The sequence below is a fragment of the Palaemon carinicauda genome, chromosome 19, assembly GCF_036898095.1.
Source record: "Palaemon carinicauda isolate YSFRI2023 chromosome 19, ASM3689809v2, whole genome shotgun sequence".
NCBI lineage: Eukaryota > Metazoa > Arthropoda > Malacostraca > Decapoda > Palaemonidae > Palaemon > Palaemon carinicauda.
In genome coordinates, this window is record NC_090743.1 from 108551863 (window position 1) to 108574018 (window position 22156).

At 44.1% G+C, this 22156-nt stretch overlaps 1 protein-coding gene across 2 annotated transcripts in view; it reads right to left on the minus strand.

The window, feature by feature from the left end:
• Window positions 1–22156, minus strand: part of LOC137658710 (ribonuclease 3-like) — a 211943-nt gene that overhangs the window by 130529 nt on the left and 59258 nt on the right. For both annotated transcript variants that reach the window (XM_068393706.1, XM_068393705.1), the window contains exons 6-7: window positions 17362–17501; window positions 10375–10814 (exon numbers count right to left, since the gene is read on the minus strand). In XM_068393706.1, coding sequence (XP_068249807.1) covers window positions 10375–10814; window positions 17362–17501 — 580 coding nt within the window. The remainder of the gene's footprint in view (window positions 1–10374; window positions 10815–17361; window positions 17502–22156) is intronic.

Genomic DNA, 22156 nt, shown 5'->3' on the forward strand with positions numbered 1-22156 from the left:
TCGGCATTGTCCCAGACAGAAGGAGGCATAGGATCTTGGAGGCCCTGACTCATCCAACGAGAGACCAAACTTGAACACAACTCATGTTCCTCCTATCCTCCTGCTGAAGGAACACCTCCAATCAACCTCTTAACAACGACGATAGCTTGACTTTGACCGAGATTCTCCCGACAAACACCTCAGCCAATCAGCTAGCAGCTTTGAACTCCCCGGACCTAGATGATGAGCGGCTGAACAGCTTGCCTGACTCCCAGCCCTGCTTAGACAGCATGTGGGCCAATCAGCGTGCCACTCCGGGAACCCTGGTTAGGCCTACCCAAACCTTGACTCCACCCAACTATGACAAATACGAGCAGAGTAGTGGACTGACTGCAACAGAGCCTATACTGGCGAGTGGCTCAGCTAATGGGAGAGCACCTCCATCCCAGACCAGATACGGACTCCACCCACAAGGCCCAATTAGTGACAGTGGCTGATGTGCCGAGCCATCCATGGCATATGTAAGGAGCCTGCTCACCACCCATTAGCCAAACTTTTGTATGACGATGAGAGGAGACACTCGGCACCCTCTGGTTACGTGTAGCAGCCATAGTACATTATACCGATCTTGACAAGTTTACCTTTAGTAAATTAGAGATTTTTTTTAAGCATTTTGCTCTCCCTTACCAATGACTAACATAGCACAGTTACTGGCAGAATGCAGTACTGATGAAAGAAGAAAAAATTACAAATTTTGAAGTGATTTGTATTTTTCCTAACATACAAACCTGGGGCTATTTACAGGGATATACTTTCAGCAAAGCTGAAAGACGAGCCATGATGATTTTAGTGAGGGATAACCAACGCAACCGCTAGTTAGCAGGGAGGGGTGGGGGGTAGCCAACTACCGCTCACTCACACATCTGGGCTGAGCAACCACTTTGCTTTCAGGCAGGACTTCTTGGGGAGACAGGGCTGGTGGACCTATTTGTATAAATAGCTCCAGGTTTGCATGTTAGGAAAAATACAAATTACTTTCAAATTTGTCATATGCTCCAACACAAACACAAAACCCTTTGCTATTTATAGGGATGACTTACCTCTAACAAGGAAGGAAGTTATCATCAACTGGCTTTGGCATTTGACCCGAGGTTCTCTCTCCTTTGATATTAGACCAAAGGTAGTAGGAACCCTTCTTTCGCTAAAATCGTGCTATGCACAATTGGCGGCCTGCAGAAGCTATGTAAGCTATGTGTTTGTGATATTAGCAATGTGGCTGGTCTTAGTAAATAGGATCTCAAGTCACAGGAATCTGAGAGTACCGAGACTTCGCCTAATAGCCTCCCTTGCAGGGGGTATTGGGGAAGCAACAAGTATTATTTCTATACTTAGGATGCACAAACGAAATGAATCTTGCCTGCAGAGAGGTAAGATAAGCTGTGCTGGGTACCGTAGTAATGATTTCCCCAGGGGGAAAAGGTGAAAAGAAGAAGGTAGCCAGTCATTCTTTACTGATTCCCCCCAGATTAACATGGGTAACCTTAGCACTCAACTCTCAACCCTCTACTACTTGTCCATCAAGGAGCTTGAGGTGATTTAGACCACTTGTTGTGTAGCCACCACAGGACCAATAGAAAACGTATCCATGTTCCTGTGGGTCACGTCTTGCAGGTAATGGCCGGTGAAGGTCGTCTGACGTTTCCATACGCCCACTTGTGGTATCTGCACCACATAGTTTTTCTTGAACGCCAGGTACGTTGCAATGCCCCTGACATCATGAGCTCTAGGCCATTTTTGAGGAGGAAGGTTGCGGATCCAGGAAGAAATTGTATTTCTTGTGACCCTCTTCTTGACCTTCCCCGTGCTGACACACAGTGCTAACACACAGAGGCGAGCTGCTGCCGTTCTTTAAGGTAGTTGGTCTGGATCTTCGGTTACAAAACAGAGCCTCTCTATCCGGAATGGGCCGAATCTAGGATCCAGAGCACCTGGATTTTAAGTCTTAGCAATGAACTAAGGGAAAAAGCTGAATGCTACTTCTCCCCATCACCTTGAGTGGGACGTCATAAGATAGACCATGCAGCTCACCGACTTTCTTGGTCGAAGCCAAAACGAGTAGGAACACCATCTTCCATGTAAGGTGGCGATCTGTTGCCGGGCGTAATGGTTCTTATGGGGACCCTTCAGAGACTAAAGGACCCGAATTATATACCGAGGAAGAGGTCTAAGTTTCGACTAGGGACAAGTAATCTCATAACTCTGTATGAGTAACGAAAGTTGCAACGATATGGAAATATCTACTCCTTTCAGTTTAAAGGCGAGACTCAAGGCTGAGCGGTAGCCTTCCACTACCGAAACTGAGAGAATTACGAGAGCCGTGAGGCTTAAAATAACAAGGGGCACGAGATCCTGTGGGCTCAGCATAACAAGTGTCACAAGAACCCGAAGGCTCAATATAACAAGGGTACGAGAGCCCGAAGGCTCGGTGTAACAAGGATACAATAGCCCAAAGACTCAGTGCGACAATGGTTACGAGAGCCCGAAGGCTCAGCGCAATGTGGGTCACAATTACCCGAAGGCTCAACACGACGAGGGTGGAGACTCAGGGTTATGAGAGCCCGAAGGCTCAACGCGACAAGGATCAAGAAAGCCCGAAGGCTCAGCATAACGGGAGTTACGAGAGGCCGAGAGCTCGGAGTAATGGGGGTTACGAGACCCTGAGGGCTCAATGCGACGAGGGTCATGAGAGACCGTGGGCTCTACTCAACAAGTATCTGGAGACTAAGGGTTACGAGAGCGCAAAGGCTCAATGTAACGCAGGTCACGAGAGCCCAAAGGCTCAATGTAACGCAGGTCACGACAGCCCAAAGGCTCAATGTAACGCAGGTCACGAGAGCCCAAAGGCTCTATGCAACGGGAACCAGAAGGTTCTGAGTCACGAGAGCCCGAAAGCTTAGCGTGAGATGTTGACCCAAGGGTCCAAGGTTATAAGAGCGCGAAAGCTCAACGTAACGGGAGCCTGGAGGTTCAGGGTCACGCCAGCACGAAGGCTCAACGTAACGGGAGCTGAAGGTCCAGGGTTACAAGAGCCCGAAGGGTCAACACAACGGGAGTACGGAGGCTCGGGGTCACCCAAGCCTAAAGCGAGACCATCACAAGAACCCGAAAAAACATAGTGACCTGAGCGACATCTCCTAACTGCTGGGGGAGGAGCACAACCGGGGTGGCGAGGGGTCAAGAACTCCTCCACCCAACGAGCCCCCAAAGTGGAAATTCTAGCAGAAACCTCTGGAGCGGGACACTGCTAAGACCCAACAAGCTCAAAAGCTTCCTCTATCGGGAGAGAGGTCTGTTCTCCAGGAGAACATCGCCTAGGACTACGCTCTACCCCTGCCCGAGAGGGAGAAGTGTAGCTGTACGAAGTCCACTGATCATTAGCGGTTTTCTCTCGCGGGCGAGAGAGATGTTCTCCCGGAGGGGGACCTTGCCTAGGACTTTGCTCCTCCACCAGCCCTGGTGGAATAGTCATGTCTTCGGCGTCGGTCAGGGAGACCAGAAGTCCAACCGATGGGCAGCAACGCCTGCACCCTCAATGGAGGGCTCCATTTCCGAAGAAGTAGGAGTGAGCCTCCACTCAGCCCCCAATTGAAGGAGTCTAAAGAGCACATCCTTCGAAGGGGGCCATCATTGTCCCATGAGGCCAAAAGATCAACAAATCAGTAAAAGAGCAGGTGCTCCCTGGAGGAAGGGGCGGGACCAAATCGCTAGGGGGAAACGGTACCGGCCCTTGACCTACAGGGTTGACCTGGAGAAAGCAGGGCTACGCTGCTGATCAGCCGTTCCCCAGAGAGGAACGGTGGAGGAACAGCTTCGGGAAAAATTGGAGAGTCAAAGAAGACCAGGATTCCTTTGACTTCAAGGAAGATCACGAAGGAGAAGAATCTCACTTCGACTTCTTTTACCTTCTCCCAAACCTCTTCTACTGGGAGACAGACCATTGCCTACACTCAATACAGGTTTCGGACCCGGCAAGCCGGACACAATAGGTTGGGGTAGGTCTCTACGGTGGAAATTAAAGTACCAGAGGAGCGGCCTTCGGGACCAGGACATGTACACATTGGGACTTTCAAGAAGAAACTAAACACTTCTGAAAGAAAAAATATAAAAGTATCATTTCAATGGCAAGCCTTTGTGGGAGAAAGGGGCAGTATGACTGGCCTCCACCAAACCGGAAAGAAAAGTGGGTGCTCAGACCAGGTGTGTGAATGAGCAGGATAGTCGGCTACCTCTACCCTTCCCCGCTAACTAGCGGTTGAGGTGGTCATCTATAGCTAAAATTACCATGGCTCGTCTTTCAGCTTTGCTGAAAATGCATCACTATAAATAGCAAAGGGTTTGTATTTGTGTCGGAACAAATCAGTAATAGAAAAGCTCAACTACAAAATTAATGCTACAAAGGCAGCGATTATCTTTATCAAATTCGGAAGTCCAGTATTATCAAGAGTAGTTAATGTACTTGCTTGAGCACAGTGTGGTAAAATAACAGGTTTGTCATTCATATGGCGAATGGTTGTTGGGTCTGAACGAGGTTCTTGAGGTCTGGGGGTAGAAGCTACCTGATAGTTAGCAGAATTTGATGAAGGAACATAACAAATAGGGGGTTCGATTCGTTTACGCTCTTGGGCAGTGATAGCAAACTCAGAGCGTGCATTATCGTGTGACATGGCATTATAGACATTACAGGGAGGAATATCATCAAGCGCTGTAATGGCGGCGCATTCAGTAACGTCAGCAAGTGTAGGGACTGGGGCACGTACAGACATGTTAGCCTGATGACACACCAAGGATGTGGGATGAGTAACTAATATGCGCGGAATTAAAGAATGGGTAGTTATTATAGTCAGCATCTGTGCAGTTTGTTTGGAAGGGGAAGTAACAACAATAATGTACTTGGACAACTCATCTTAGCCAGTTGTGGTTGTAGACACTGCCAAATCGGTCAGAACGTCGACATGGGGTAATGGGAGTTCTGGGTCAAATCCTGAGAACTTGTGAGAGGAGAGGAATACCGAGGAGCCCTAGGTGTACAAGGCAAGACCAGCTTGTAGTTAGGAGCGGATGAAGGAAATGGATCCTCTACCAGGCCTGCCTCAGTACGGGGGGAGATAGCAGTCTCGACTCTAGTGTGTGTTTGTGTATGGGAACGAGTGGAGACTTTTGACGCTTTAACAGGTGAAACCCCTGAAAACAAGGAGTCCTCCAGCAGAAACTCAGCACAATAGTGGAAGGTGAAGATCTGTGCAAATCAGAATAACCGGGGACTAAGGTCACTGGGACTGGATCGAACTCAAGGAGCCCAACAGTCATAGCCAAGGGATCCACCTCTAGCAGTGACTCATTCTAATAATGATAAGGGATTTGTGTGAAAAATCCTAAATTTTCTTTGTACCTAGGAAAAAGAAAAATTTCAAATTATAATTTTGCTTTGTCCATTTGTTTCATGAACCCCTTTCTCAGCAGGGATCATATGCTACAAATTTCTTATAAGATGAAGATTGAGAGAAAAAAAAAACGACAGGTTCACTTGGATAAATTATCTGGATTAAAGAATTCTAGGGAACCTATTAAAGATAGGCAGCAAGAGCTATTAGGACTTCCCTGATTTTGATGCCCTTTTAATTCAATCCAGTTGTCATGTAAGGTATCAGAGCTTATATTAGAAAAAAAAACTGAGTATCCTGCCAACAACAGGGCACTGTAGAGGAATTTGAAAGTGCTAGTTTTATTCCAGCTGTAACCAAGTCGTAGAATTATCTTCCTAATCAGGTAGTTGAATCAGTAGAACTTCAAAAGTTCAAAGTTGCAGCAAATTCTTTTATGTTGAGCAGGCAGACATAAGTCTTTATAGTTATATATGAATTATCTGTTTTCATGTTGTTAATGTATTTCAAAATATTTTATTTTAATTTTTCATTACTGCTTATATCCTTTATTTATTTCCTTGTTTCCTTTCCTCACAGGGATATTTTTCCCTGTTGAAGCCGTTGGGATTATATCATCTTGCTTTTCCAACTATGGTTATAAATTGGCTAGTAATAATAATAATAATAATAATAATAATAATAATAATAATAACAATAATAATAATAATAATAATAATAATAATAATAATAATAATAGGTGAGGGCAAGCAATGATTTACTATAGGGGATTGTTAGGATATTAGTGCAGTGGACACTTTAGTGAAAAACCCCTATGGTTGAGAACCTTTTATCAGTAGGAAGTCGGAGATTTATGTCCATATCTTGTTAACTCATTATGTAGATCATGTACCACAATATGGTGGGGTTCTCCTTCAAGTTTGAAGTTTTCTCATGTCACATGGCTGGAAATTTGTCTTGACTATGTTGACCTATGGTAACTAAAAGAATGTTTGGAAGATTGAAAGACGTGCACGTGTTTAGGGGTATGGCTAACGGTATGTCTGATCATTTTTTGGTGGAAGGAAAATTAGTTGTAGCAAAAGAGTGGGGGAATAGAGTAGGTGGATGTAAAAGGGAGGTAGTGAGGATTGAAGAGCTAATAAAACCGGGGGTAAAAAGTAAATATCAGGAAAGGTTGAAAATGGCATATGATGAGGTGAGAGTAAGAGAAACTGGTAATTTAGAGGAGGAGTGGAAGTTAGTAAAAGAAAATTTTGTTGGGATTGCAAGTGATGTATGTGGCAAGAAGGTTGTTGGAGGCAGCATGAGGAAGGGCAGTGAATGGTGGAATGAAGGAGTGAAGGTGAAAGTGGAAGAGAAAAAGAGGGCTTTTGAAGAATGGCTGCAGAGTAATAGTATAGAGAAGTATGAAAAATATAGAGAGAAAAAGGTGGAAGTAAAGCGCAAGGTACGTGAGGCAAAGAGGGCAGCTGACTTGAGGTGGGGTCAGGGATTGGGTCAGTCATATGAAGAGAATAAGAAGAAGTTTTGGAAAGAAGTGAAGAGAGTAAGGAAGGCTGGCGCAAGAATTGAAGAGACAGTGAAAGATGGAAATGGAAGGTTGTTAAAAGGAGAGGAGGCAAGGAAAAGGTGGGCGGAATATTTTGAAAGTTTGCTGAATGTTGAGGATAATAGGGAGGCAGATATAATTGCTGTTCCAGGTGTTGAGGTGCCAGTGATGGGAGATGAGAATGAGAGAGAGATAACAATAGATGAAGTGAGGAGAGCACTAGATGAAACGAGAGTAGGAAAAGCATCTGGTATGGACGGTGTGAAAGCTGAGATGTTGAAGGAAGGGGGTGTGACTGTACTTGAATGGTTGGTGAGATTGTTTAATATGTGTTTTGTGTTGTCAATGGTACCAGTAGATTGGGTTTGTGCATGTATTGTACCACTATATAAGGGTAAGGGAGATGTGCATGAGTGTTGTAATTCAAGAGGTATTAGTTTGTTGAGTATAGTTGGAAAAGTGTATGGTAGAGTATTGATTAATAGGATTAAGGATAAGACAGAGAATGCAATCTTGGAAGTACAGGGTGGTTTTAGAAGAGGTAGGGGTTGTATGAATCAGATTTTTACAGTTAGGCAGATATGCGAGAAATATTTAGCAAAAGGTAAGGAGGTGTATGTTGCGTTTATGGATCTGGAGAAAGCATATGATAGAGTTGATAGGGAAGCAATGTGGAATGTGATGAGGCTATATGGAGTTGGTGGAAGGTTGTTGCAAGCAGTGAAAAGTTTATACAAAGGTAGTAAAGCATGTGTTAGAATAGGAAATGAAGTGAGTGATTGGTTTCCGGTGAGAGTGGGGCTGAGACAGGGATGTGTGATGTCGCCGTGGTTGTTTAACTTGTATGTTGATGGAGTGGTGAGAGAGGTGAATGCTCGAGTGCTTGGACGAGGATTAAAACTGGTAGGCGAGAATGACCATGAATGGAAGGTAAATCAGTTGTTGTTTGCGGATGATACTGTACTGGTAGCAGACACAGAAGAGAAGCTTGACCGACTAGTGACAGAATTTGGAAGGGTGTGTGAGAGAAGGAAGTTGAGAGTCAATGTGGGTAAGAGTAAGGTTATGAGATGTACGAGAAGGGAAGGTGGTGCAAGGTTGAATGTCATGTTGAATGGAGAGTTACTTGAGGAGGTGGATCAGTTTAAGTACTTGGGGTCTATTGTTGCAGCAAATGGTGGAGTGGAAGCAGATGTACGTCAGAGAGTGAATGAAGGTTGCAAAGTGTTGGGGGCAGTTAAGGGAGTAGTAAAAAATAGAGGGTTGGGCATGAATGTAAAGAGAGTTCTGTATGAGAAAGTGATTGTACCAACTGTGATGTATGGATCGGAGTCGTGGGGAATGAAAGTGATGGAGAGACAGAAATTGAATGTGTTTGAGATGAAGTGTCTAAGGAGTATGGCTGGTGTATCTCGAGTAGATAGGGTTAGGAACGAAGTGGTGAGGGAGAGAACGGGTGTAAGAAATGAGTTATCGGCTAGAGTGGATATGAATGTGTTGAGGTGGTTTGGCCATGTTGAGAGAATGGAAAATGGTTGTCTGCTAAAGAAGGTGATGAATGCAAGAGTTGATGGGAGAAGTACAAGAGGAAGGCCAAGGTTTGGGTGGATGGATGGTGTGAAGAAAGCTCTGGGTGATAGGAGGATAGATGTGAGAGAGGCAAGAGAGCGTGCTAGAAATAGGAATGAATGGCGAGCGATTGTGACGCAGTTCCAGTAGGCCCTGCTGCTTCCTCCGGTGCCTTAGATGACCGCGGAGGTAGCAGCAGTAGGGGAGTCAGCATTATGAAGCTTCATCTGTGGTGGAAATGTGGGAGGTTGGGCTGTGGCACCCTAGCAGTACCAGCTGAACTCGGTTGAGTCCCTGTTTAGGCTGAAGGAACATAGAGAGTAGAGGTCCCCTTTTTGTTTTGTTTCATTGTTGGTGTCGGCTACCCCCCAAAATTGGGGGAAGTGCCTTGGTATATGGATATGGATATGGATGGATGTTGACCTTGACCGAAAAGGCTTTGTCTTAATCCTAACTGCCAAGGTTGGCTGCTGTTAATATTTGTGATTTGTATCTGGAACCTGATGGGATGGTAATTTGAAGGAGGATTTTTTGTAGTTTATATGGTTTTTCTATGTGTGACTGACTGAGTACTGTAACCTGTTCCTGATGATTTCTATTCATATGAGTGTACAATATGTGAAAAGTTTATAATTTCAAAGCATTTTATAGTCCAGTTGGTGTAGGACTGGAGTGAAGAGGGATACCAGCTTTTATCTTGCAATAGAAATGTTTGTATTGATGTACTTGACCTTTTTTTCATATTTGCAATAAATTGTTTTTTAGTTAATCTTTTGTTTTTACACCTCCCATACGGTGTATACATTACAGACTTTCATTAAACAATATTTATTTTCCTCTCCTAATGTTCAAATAACTTGAAATACAGTAAAGAAACCTCCTACCTTGAAAGCATGCTGCCGCTACTTATATAGGACTCCATGCATGCCAGTAATGAGTGAGATGGCATACCTCTGGAATAATATTAAGCAACTACAGTTCTAGCTGGGTCCCCTTGCCCAGTATAAAATCAAGTCCAGTGCCCAGTGCCCAGTTCATCCTTGATTGTTGCCCATATATCTGGCCATTCCACCGTTTTTCTTTTTTTGTGTAGTGAACGTTAGAGTGTAGCCTGCATTTAGACACTAGACAGTCTGTGTTTGTGTGCTACATCTGGCCATGGTCCACATAATTATCAATAATAATTAAATCATGGCCAACGTCCTCTGTAACTGGAGCTTCAGAGGGGTCAAGAAACAAAGGAGCAGGGTGGGGGATATCGGTCGTCAAAGAAAAGAGCCTATTTTTTTTACAGTCACCAGAAGAAGACGAAGTAGGGGAACGATACCCACATGTAGATTTCACAGAAAAGCAATTGCCATGGCATGAGGGGCAGAGAGCATGTGGATTGACCTCCACCTGACTCATGAAGGTGCCACAAGGGCAACCATCACGGGCAATGCAGGTCCACATGACAGTGACACTAGACATAACAACATAAGTGATAATAAAGCACAAAGCACTAAAAGGGTAATCCAGTCTGGAGAAGTGAGGTCGTAATCGTAGAACAGAGGGGAGACCTCTTAGCAGCACGATGATCAGGAGTAGAGTGGAGTTAGCATCACAGCAGCATGTAATGCTGCCCGGCAGCGGTGTTGCTAAGTAACCTATTATAAATACAATTGAACTGCCATTTTCTTTTTTTATTGTCTGATCTTAGAAAATCAAAAATAGGAATATCCCATTTAATTGACTCATAAGTTTGTATAAGCGTACGAATAAAAGGTTGTTAAAAACAGTTTTCCTTCGCTATGATTCCAGAACAAAATTAGAGTGATCTACCCCTTCACTTACCTCACCGGGGTCATTGAACCACAGTTCAGGATGTAAACGTTCAGGATGGTTGCGCTTCCTTTCCAATTCCTTTGCCACACGATCCATGTCATTTTCATCATCTTCACTGCTGGAACTATTGTCTTCTTCACTGTCACTATCACTGCTACTGCTACCCGAATGACTCGAAAGATTTTTAATTTTATGCTTGTGCCTGTGCTTACAAACGGACGGTAACTCCCGTTTATCTGTATCCTGAAGACAGTTTGATTTTTCCAATGAAGTTAAAGTAATATCACTACTGTTCTGAACCTCAGACTGAGTTTCATTTCCATCACTCACATTCTTCTTTAAATTTTCATTTGATGACTGGTTAGTTCTTGATTCAGAAATTTCCCCGTCTTGTGCACAATCTTTGTTCTTAGATGCCTCAGTGGTGATAATACAATCTTTGCTGCAACCTTGAAAATAAAAACATAATGAGAAATTTCAAAAAGATTTAGTAATCCAGGCAGATATTTACAGTTCAAATATTCATAGGTTTTATTTAGCATGAATCTACTGTTTTCTTTAAAATTGGAGATGAAATACAAAGAAAAATAAATTTCAAAAGTAATTTGTATTTTGCTAACTATACATACTTGAATTCTTTACTACAAGAGTACAATAATAGAAAAGGCTGGAACAGGCAGTTAAACTTTTAACAAGGTGTAAAGAACCAACAGGGTAGTTATCCTGTCGGCAGCAGGGTAGCGGTACTAACCTCAATTGAACAACAGCTGGGACTCATCAGGGGTGGTGATGGCGGAATAGCTTTAGTAAAGAACTCGGGTATGTATAGTTAGCAAAAATACAAATTACTTTTAAAACTTGTTCCTATAGAAATACAAACCATCGTTCTTTACTATAGGAGACTCATCCTTAGGAGGGAGGAAGTCCCCGTTACAACTGGCTTAAAACTAATTTGGGAATCTCAAGCTTAGCATTAAATGCGAGTCTTGAGTTCCTACACCTTGTGAACCCAGAGCTAGTTGATGGTAATCACAGCCCATTCAAGTAAGGTAGGGAAAGATTAGAATTGTACTTCGCTCTCATAAACTGCATTGTTAATCAGGACGTAATAGCCTTGTTTGGTTTACCACATTTCCCCTCGTAAGAAATCTGGGGAACAGCCAAAAAAGTTGCTTGTTGCACCCTACAGCCGAAAACAAGTGAGCTTACCTACCTCAGAGAAAGCCCAGCTGGCAAATTACAATGCTGTACTCCAAGAGAGGGGAAAATAGGAAGGAAAAGGGCAGTCACTCTTCACTTTCTTCCCTGAGTAAAACATAACCTCAGCCCTCGATCTGCAAATATTAATCCTGTTAAAGAGTCAAGGAAGCTAAACCACTGCTGAGCAGCTCCTATAGGATCTAGCATAATGAATGAATGAATGATTTAAAGTTTTCAGGCATCCTGACATCTAAGGTCATTGACGCCGGGATCTAGCATAAAGGAGTCCATGTCAATGCGAGTCATATCCCTCAGGTAATGGGCTGTGATGATGGTCTGTCTTTTCCAGACCCTTGCCCTAAGAACCTGTGACTAAGAGAAGTTTTTCTTAAAAGAACAAGGAAGCTGCAATGCCTCTGATGTCGTGAATCTTAATGCAAGAAACCATTGCTATGGATTCCAGGGACCAGGAAATTCCCTTAACCAGGAGGAGATGGTATTCTTCATGATCTTGGTTCTCCCTGTGCTCTTAAATATATTCTACAAGCAACCTCTGGTATCCCTGATACACTTGGCATACCTCCACAACACCCTAACAGGAAACCGTAAGAGCCAATCATGTTTATCAGTTACCTCCTGAAGACTAGAAACCTAAAAGTGTTTAAAGATTCTGGGTTAAAACAATAAACTTGGGGACAAAGCCCAGAGAGACCTCCCAACACCCCCTTCAATGGGTGATGTCAAAAGATAGCCCGAGCAGTTCACTCACCTGCTTGGCAGTAGCCAAGGCAAGAAGAAACACAGCCTTCCGGGTAAGGTCCCTATCTGACATGTGCTTGAGAGGTTTATATGGGGCCCTATTCAAAGAAATTAGAACTTTGGCGACATTCCAAGTTGGAAGGCTAACTTCAACTGGAGGGCAAGAACATTCAAAGCTTCGTCCGAGTTAAGAAATCTCTGAAGAAGAAGAATCTACTCCATTAAGTCTAATGATTTGGCTCAAGGCTGACCGATAGCCTTTCACCACAGAAACAAAGAAGTTTCTCCTTGCGCGGGTAAAACAAGAAATCCACTATCACTGGTTGAGTGGCTTCGGGCAGATGGATACTCCTCCTATAGCACCAACCACAGAAGACACCCCTGTTGGACTGGTAGACTGATGCTGAGGATTTTCATATGTCAAAATATATGTCAAGCAGTTTCTCAAGATAAACCTCTCTCTAACAAGAAATTCTGGATAAGCCCCAGGCGTGAAAACACGGGGAATGTACTGCGTTGTAAAAAATCCTGGCATGAGGCTTCTTCGGCAGATGTGGATGGTATGGGAGTTTCCAGGGAGTTGTAGGAGATCTGGCTATTAGGGTTAAAGAGAGACCCCCTGAATATTGAAAAGCATCTTCCAACGCTGCTGCGGGGTTCGGGACTGGGGAGCAACATACGGATAGGTTCGAGTTGAATGAAGTAGTGAACAGATCGCTGCTCGGAGAACCCCCACAAAGCCATAACTTTTATCACTATCTGAGGACTCAAAGACCATTTTCCACCAATGATTCGAGTCCTCCTGCTTAGCTGATCTGCTAAGATGTGTCTTCTGCCCAGGGTGTAAAAGGTTGAGAGAGAAATCGCAATGTCTTCCACCCAGTACAGAGCCTCTACTGCCAGCTGGCACAGCTAATGGGAAACTGTGCCTCCTTTCTTGCAAATTTAGGACAGTACGGTGTTAATGTCACTCATCAGCACCACTGAATGTCCTTAAAGCAGATGTCAAAAATGCTGCATTGCTAACTTTGATGCATTGCTAATTTCCTGGGAAGCAGATAGATCAGAATCTGAAAGCAGGCGTCTTTCAGATTCAGAGTGACCACAAAGTTTCCTGGTCTGACGGCTTGAACGAATGTGGTTGCTGTCTTCATCTTGAACTGGGTCTGCAGGATGAACAATTTCAGAGCCGAGAGGCCAATGCCGGGGTCTCTAGCCTCTACGCTCCTTCTCGACAAGAAAGTTGACTGAGGAAGCTCAGGCTCTCATCGTTGGCCTTCTGGGGATAATCCTTCTTTATCATCTTCTGGATCTGTCGGAGGACATGATGTTTCTCCTAACCCTCTCTATATGATGATGAAATTATCTAAGGAAGAATTAGTGGAAGGGGAGAGTTGATGAATGAGAGGTGGTAACCGGATTGCAGGACGTGGATGATCTAGTCCTCCATACCGGACAACCGTCACCTCCTGCAATTTCTCTGTAAGCATTCCTCCCCTGGTTGTCAGGTGAGGGAATTGCCAGTCCTAATGATGATTTCTTTATTGTTCCTTGCCTCTTTTCCTAGAGCTACCTTGTCCTTACCTGGGAAGAAAAGGCTACGCCAGCTTCTTTACTATGTACTGGGTCTTCGAAGCCTTTGCTGAGGACTTACCAGGAGTAGAGATACAGGCTGATGGTTTGGCTGTGCCTGAGGTAGATGGCTAAGGCTGCAAAACAAAAACAAAAACAGCACTCTGAATCAGTCTTGAGTCTCCTTCCACCGCTTCTCTGTTGCAAGGGAGATGTCATGCTGAGGAAAAAGAGAAAGGGGTTCTAAGGATGCATTCCTCATGTTTGCGTACTCGTTTCCCAATTCTTTTGTGGAATCTATATGTGATTGTAATCCTGGTGCTTTAGTACCCAATTCGCCCATAGGGAAGTTTCTGGAACATCAGGTACTGCACTGCTTTAGACCCTTAAAGAATAATGCTTTTCCAGACAACCTTCTTGAGATTGGAAAGATCCTCTGTATTGGCCAGGCAGGCAACTGCACCGGCCCAGCATCAATCCATGCAGGCATTTGATGAACGCTTATGGTGGTCGACTCCATACTTGAAGCTTCTGCTTGGCTTAAGGATACTGGGATGGAGGTGAGTGTCCAACAAGCAGCCTTGGGTCAGCTTAGCTACCACGGGGTCGAAGGGAAGAGGTGAAGGGTTGGCATCCGAGATGCGGTAATATTTAGGCTTTTTCGGCATAGGGGTCGGAATCAAGTGAGAGAAGCATGCAGATCCTAGTGAATCCTTCTCTCCGGAGACCTGGTCCCCTTTTTTCTTGAAAACATCTGTAGCAAGCATGGTCCATGGTAATTTCAATGTGGGTTTGGCACCAGGAGGAAAGCCACACAACACATCTAAGATGGATCTCCTTCCATTTGGTGAAGGAGGTTGAGCTTCCCTTACTCCAGCGACTAAATGGATTGTCCAAAGCACCGCAAGGAAAGTTGGCACAGCCTCTTCCTCCGTAGAGAGAGGGGTCTTAGGACCAGCTAGAGGAAAACCAGTCGTCGAATACTCAGACTCCTTGTCAGAATTGTTCTTCCCCTGGTCAAAGGCATCAACATAGGACTCTTAGCTCTCCTGAATCTGAGAAAAACCTGCTTCAGGTGATGATCTACCACTAGGATGATCAATTCTGAAAACCTTCAGCCAATCCTAGGATATGGGGATTTGTTGTGTAGGGTCGACTTACGTTTCCCCAAAGATCTTTACTTTCCCCTCTAGCAGGAACAGGAACTAATAGAGAAAATATAGGTGCCTGCAGTACCTTCGGATCTCGTGGTTTTGCTGTGAGAGGAGGAGGATCACACTGCCTGCGAACTGGTTCTGGGTGATGGGAACCAGTCTGTATGTGCCTGAAAAAGAAAACTCCCTTGAGGAAAGGGAGCCCCTATGAGTGTGAGGTCTGGCATCACCACAAGGTGGTGTGACAGGTACTTGATTCCTCTAATGCATTCTGAAATAAGGCCTAGCTTCTAGGTTATCTGGCAGAAAGAAAGGTGTTGGAATTGCAGCGGTGGGTTTGGATGGACCTGGAGCACTCGTCTCATGTAGACGGATGGCGATGTACAAACAAGATTTTCAATGGCTAACAAGGATTGAGGAGAAGGTCCTTCTGAAAAATCTGGGAAAGCAGCATTAGGGGGAAGTTTTACCTTTACATTCTCTCCCTCTTGTAGGTGAAGATTCTAATTCCCCTAAACAGTGATGCTTAGGTGAAGGGAAAGGACTTTGAGGGCGACGTTTATCCGCAGGTCTCACTGAACAAATGCAGGATCTAGTTGAAAATATGCGTCGCGTGAAGAGTGGTAAGTATAAGCTGAACGGCGATCAAGTGATCACAAGGGTGAGGTAGATCACAAAGGCAAGGACGAGTGTGAAGGTGAGGCGAGGTGAGGGCGAGATAGTGAAGAGCACTTGAGCGTCAGGGCGAGCTCCGGTAATCCCGGTAATCCCATGAAGGAGGCAAATCCCACCTGGAGCATCGAGAGCCTCTATAATGCAAGGGCAAGGTTTGAAAGTAGAGAAATCTCCAAGAGCAAGGAGGAGAGTGTCTTAACTGCGGAGTGCTGGTAGCAATGGCAAAGAGGGCTACAAATCCTCCGACGGGAAGAAGGAAGTCATCAAGGGCGACCTAGAGCGCTGACATTATCTGTGGGACAAAGATGAGGCTCTACAGCGAGACGAGGAAACATCAGAAATGTGCAATTCGGTACTCTTTGAAGCCCACAAGGGACTGGAGGAGGGAGTTTTCCTTGCGTAATGTACGAAGAGGAGAGCTAGCAGGCAAGGTTCATCAACCCAAAGGTCTATCAAACGAAGCTTTAGAAGTTGACAGGCGAGCAGGCAAAGGAGCAGTTGGTGAGCATATTACGAGCAAGGAAGCAGAAGGATTGAGTGGACTCAATGTGCATGCGAACCCTCCGGACTAGTACTCAGCAGAGAACCAGCCTGTAGAGCCTCAGGTGTATGAGGAACTGCAGAGGATATTTCAGCTAGATGGACGAAACCGGACAGAAGGGACTCCCTTACGTCGGCTTGGGAAGGGGAAGGGTCGAAGCCAACCCCTGCAAGAAAGATGTGCACTCCCACACGGTGCCCCAAGCTTCAACACCTCTGGGGGCCTTTCCTTCGGGAGGGAACCAGAAAGCCCCAAGGAAGGCCACAACTTCTCCGAGGAGAAGCAACAGGGTCTTCCTTACCCGTAGGTTGTCCGGGGGTGATCGACCTCCTGAGGAGGCTGAACGGGAAGAGGCAGGTGGGATATTACTAGCTGCAGGAGAAAGAAGTCAGGAATTTTTCGACTGAAAGGACTAACTCGAAACAGAAAAATCCTTTTAAACTTCTTCCTGCGTCTATGGTACCTCGCCCACTGGGAGGATGGCCACTCCCGACATTCATAGCAAGGAGAAGACTCCGCGCAGGAATGTCCTCTGCACGAAGGACTAAGCAGGACAGAATTATTCTCCTTGTTTGACATAAAGGTACACCAGGACAAACCTGCATGAATTGCAGTTATCATACAACAGTTATACCTGAAAAAGGAACCAAGATAGTAAAGTATAGCCAATTAATAAGAAGAACCGGGAGAGAGAGACGTGCAAGTCTTCACTCAACCATAGTCAAATCAAAAGTGAGCTCTATTGTTTGGCAAATGTGTGAGTGGGCATGCCGGATTATCCGCCACTACCCACGCTGAATCATCTCTGCTACGTAAAGAACAAAGGTTTGTATTTGTGTAGGAACAAACACATTTATCTTTAAACCCACATATCCTAATTTCTTTGTGACCACTTTCTTATCCTTTCCTGTTAATGAGATCATGGAGCCAGGTCTAGGCAAGTGTGGCAGGGACTTTTGTTTAAGAACTATAAGTCTGTGTGGCTGGGGAGCAGTTTCCATAGAATAGGGCATACTACAATTGCAGAAAAAAAAGTGTATCATTGTAAAGACATGTTAATTCAGTCATATAAACCAATGACAAAGATTATCTTACCTGAAGAATGTGTCGCCTCTTTACCTTTTCTTTGTTTAATTTTCTCTTCTCTCACTCTTTGTGCTCTTTTCAGCAACTTCTCTTCTACAATACTGCATAAAGACTGTAATCTTTTGGTGGCACACATAACAAATGGATTTCTGGAAGAGAAATTGTATCATTACACCACTGTACTTCATAAATAAATCTAGTGAAACATAGTGACTATGTAAGAGGATAACTTCATGGGAACAACAATTAAAAGTGACAGTACTAACACTACTAAAAATATCTGTAAAATATTTCAGTGTTGTGTGGGTTAAATTGAATAACTAGTTGGGTATAATCTCACATTCTAGAAACTGATTTTGACCAATTTACATTCTAGATTTAAATACTTCATAGGAAATTATGAACAAAAAATTCTGTACACAGAAATCTAACCATCAGACTCTCAAAAGCATCATTTATTAGCAGCATGTTTTTAGCTAACCATGTCAATTCATAATAATCTAATTCTCAAAAAAACATTCTTTCCAAGCAACTGTCAATCCTGGCAAGGTCATCATTGTTACAATCTCAGGATTGTTACAGGTTTTATCAGTCTCTAAACAAAAATTATTTGACAATGGCAATTGAAGCATGGGAAATAAATCTATATATAAACACAAAAAATGTTAATTAACAAACTTATTTACTAAAAAAATCAATGTTGCTGCTCCTTTACTTCCAATCACTGAAGTTAATTTCAGATAATGAGTTAAGGGAACAGTATACAAAGTACAGCAATAAAATACTTACAATGAGAGTTGGCGAGTTATCTTTAGTTACTGAAAAGTTGTTGGTACAGTGCATTTAGGCTTGAGAATGCCTCTTTCCAATGCAGAGAAGAGGAACACTCCAGAGGGAAAAATCCCAATGATACCCTCTTCAGGTTAGCAGGAGGTAAGTGGGCCAGAACCCTGAAGATGAGGACCATCACCAGGATAGGCAAGACAGCTCAAAGCGCCCTGCAAGAATGACCTGTTCACCGAGGGGGAGGGATTCATACAATACCAAGGAGCTCCTCCTCCTACTCTTATGCCAACAAAGAGAAGAATGACAGTCTTGAGGGAAAGATCATAAGAGTACCACCTCAGGTTAGAAGAAGGTATGTACTTCAGTGCCCAGAGGATGAGGACCATCCCATTCCTGGCAGGACCCAAGTCCCAGAGTAGGTAAGACTGATTGAGCATCACTTTGAGCATGGACCACTACCTGAAGGAGAGGGATCCAACCTCTACTTAGGAGTTTCTTCTGTAGAGGCAAGTGAGGAAGTACCCAACATATTGAAAGGTGTTCTGGCTGGAGAGAGATGTTCTCTATGACCTCTATCATAGAAAGGTATCATTCTAGAGACCACACCTACCCGAGAGCTAGCAGAACAGGACACTACTTGACTAAAGGCAATCACAGTAGCCAATGGAAGGGAACTGGAAGGTGGACTAATATATTTCACTCTACCTGGATGGTGGTGTGGGTACTCCATCCCTGATGCGACTGTTACCTACTACCTGTCTGTCAGAAGGATCTATCATATTGGGCTCATGGTACAGCTGACAAAATCCCTGGGAAACTGTCATTAGGTGAGCCTTGGGTAAAAAAAATGCCAATTACTTTAAAATTTGTGATTTTCTTCTATATCTAATACAAACCTCTTCCTTCTTCTTTTCCACCATTACCCCTACATTAAGGGGTTGGTTGCCTGATGCCCCCTCTCCTATGCTTCTATCAAAGGCATCCTCTTACACCAAACCTCTTCTCTCCATATCATCCTTCACTTTATCTCGCCATCTGATTCTTTGCCTCCCTCTCATTCTTTTCCCCATTACAGGTTCCTTCCATGCTCTCCTCATTCCCCCCCCCCACCATTTATTCTTTACACATGTCCAGACCATCTCAGTCGTGATATGCTTATCACCTCTGTAATCTCCGCTATGCCTGATATTCTTTTCATTTCATAATTTTTCAACTTTCAAGCAGTGACATTCCCATAATCTACCTCAGGCTTCTCATCTCTGTTCTCTCGAGCTATGCTTCCTCTTTTTGCCTTAGAATCCACATTAACACTGGTCTTATTACTATGCTATAGATCTCAACTTTTAGCTTGAATAGCTTTTTCTTATCAAATACCACTCTCGTTGCTTCCCTTCACTTCCCCAAGCTACTTTTATCCAATTCACAAGATTAGGCTCACATCCTCCCTCCCGACTTATAGTAGATCCCAAGTATCTAAATTGTTCCACCTGTTTTATAACTGAGCTTCTACTCTCATGCATAGCTTTTATGTCCCTAGCTTCCTTACTGGTCACTATAGCTTCAGTCTCATCCACATTTACCCTCAAGCCACCCATCTCCAAAGTCTCTTACCACTCAACAACCCTTCTCTGTAATGCTCCTCATTTTCAGTGTTAATCACCAAATAATCTGCATATAGCAATTACCACAACTCTTCATTTCTGATATCTTTATTTAATACATCCAAGTGCACCACAAACAAAAATATGCTTAATGCCTACCCCTGGTGTAATCCAACACTAACTTCAAAGTTGAGAACAGGGTAAAAGCAACTGGGGGAAGTGGAGGGAAGTAGCTGGAGTGGTATGTGATAAAAACATGCTAATCAAGCTTAAAGTCAAGATCTATAGCACAATAATAAGATTAGTGTTAATGTATGGATCAGAAATGCGGGCTCTAAGACAAAAAGAGGAAGCAAAGCTTGAGAGAACAGAGATGAGAATGCTGAGGTGGATTATGGGAATATCACTGCTTGAAAGATTGGAAAATGATAAAAAATAATACCAGGCATAGGTAATAAGAGTGTCACGACAGAGATAATGCGGGCACATGTTAAGAATGAATGGTGGGGAAGGAGTGAGGAGAGGTTGGGAGAAGATCAAGAGGGAAGCAAAGAATCAGATGGTGAGATAAGGTGAAGGATGATACTGACAGAAGATTGGTGGAAGAGGATGCCTCTGATAGAAAGCATTGGAGAGGGCACATCAGGCAACCAACCCCTTAATGTAGAGATAACGGTGGGAAAGATGATTACCATAAAATGGTAGGGACCCGGTCAATGAAAAATCTATATCCTACAGGATATGCTGTCCAGTGTATAGGCATTATAAGATCAATGAACAATGAACGTGTATACCTGTACAACAGCTCCATCATCTACCTTACTCGGAGGATAGAGGAAATACTTCAAATACAATTCATAATTGTAAAGAAAAGTCAATCGGGTGAATAGCTTACCTACATCTGGCACCTGGTCCAGCAACCTAAAATGGAACAATTGCTGCACTGCAAGAGAGTTGAATAAGGAAGAATTGCCAGACATTTTTACCTTTCACTCTGGGCTTACGTTGCAACCGTTATCCAAGACAAGATGCTTCATGTCCCATGAGGGAAATGGGTTTGCTACACCATCTGTTGAGCGACTACCACTGGCATCCAGGGTCCTGTGGGTATATTCCCGGAGGTGGTGTGTGGTTTAGGTCATCTGGCTTTTCCAGACTCCGGCCTTCACGACCTGTTCCACAGGAAGGCTAAGGTAAAACCAATACATCTGGCTCCGTAAGCCTGCGTCCTTGAAGGTCCGCTTCCTTGCGCATCTGGAGAGCGGTAGTGCCTGATGGTTTCACGAAGAGAAAAAATAGTATTCCTAGAGATCACTTTCGTTACCCTCCCCGAGCTTAGAAATTCCCTGGGGCAAAGGTTATAAGGGCCAAGTTCTCGTGAGGTAGCTTCATAATACCCTCACAGGACAAAGGAGAAGGTCATCTCAATTGCTAGTCATGTCTTTAAGAGAGATGGGGAAGTTCTTGAACCTGGGATCCAAGATTGCTGGATTCTGTATTTTCACAATGAACTGTGGAGGAAATGAAGGAGACTTTCCAACCCTCAGGATAACCAACAGCATAAGAAATGCTGTGCAACTTGCTCATTTTCTTCGCCATGGCCAAGCCAAGCTGGAATACAGTCTTCAGAGTCATATCGCAGTCTGAAGCCTCCTTCAGGGGTTTGTAAGAAGCTCTCTTAAGCGATCTAAGAACCTTTGTGATGCCTTATTCAGGAGGTCAATGTTCCTTTCAAGGACAAGACTGCTCAAAGCTCCACATGATCAGGATAATTCTACCGACGTGGCAATGTTCAAGCCCTTCAGTTTGAGAGCCTAGCTCTGGGAATAGCGATAGGCCTTCACTGCAGGGACTGAGGCACTTCTCCCTGCGAAGAAAACAGAGGAAGTTAGCAATTATTTGGTGAAACATCAACCAGAGAATATCCTGTCTCCAACACTAATCGCAAAACAAGTACTATTTCCCCTGGTGGACTGCTGTTGAAGATCTGCACAGGTATCCAGACATCTCCCTTGAAGTGCCTTGTGAAAAGCTTTTTGCTCAGAAGAGATGCTCGATAACTGCTATATGGGAAGTGACAGGGATGCTCCGAAATTGTAGAATTTTAGCAGTTTATGCTGACATAGAAGGTTAAGCCTTCAAGGTAGTTCTCTCATTGGGAAGTCGCAAAAGGCAAGAAGCTTTTACTCTACGACTGAGAGAAGGGCCCACTCTGCCCATACTACCTGTCCCTGATGGCTGAGTGTGTCTGCTAATACTTGAAGTTGTTTTTCTCCATATTCACATAGGTCGATGACGATACTCTGGCAATCAAGAGCACATCAGCTAGGCGATAAATCTTTAGCACTTCCGGAAAACCTTCCTTAGACTCATGATATTGATCACACGAGTTTATTGGATAATGACACGTAGCACAG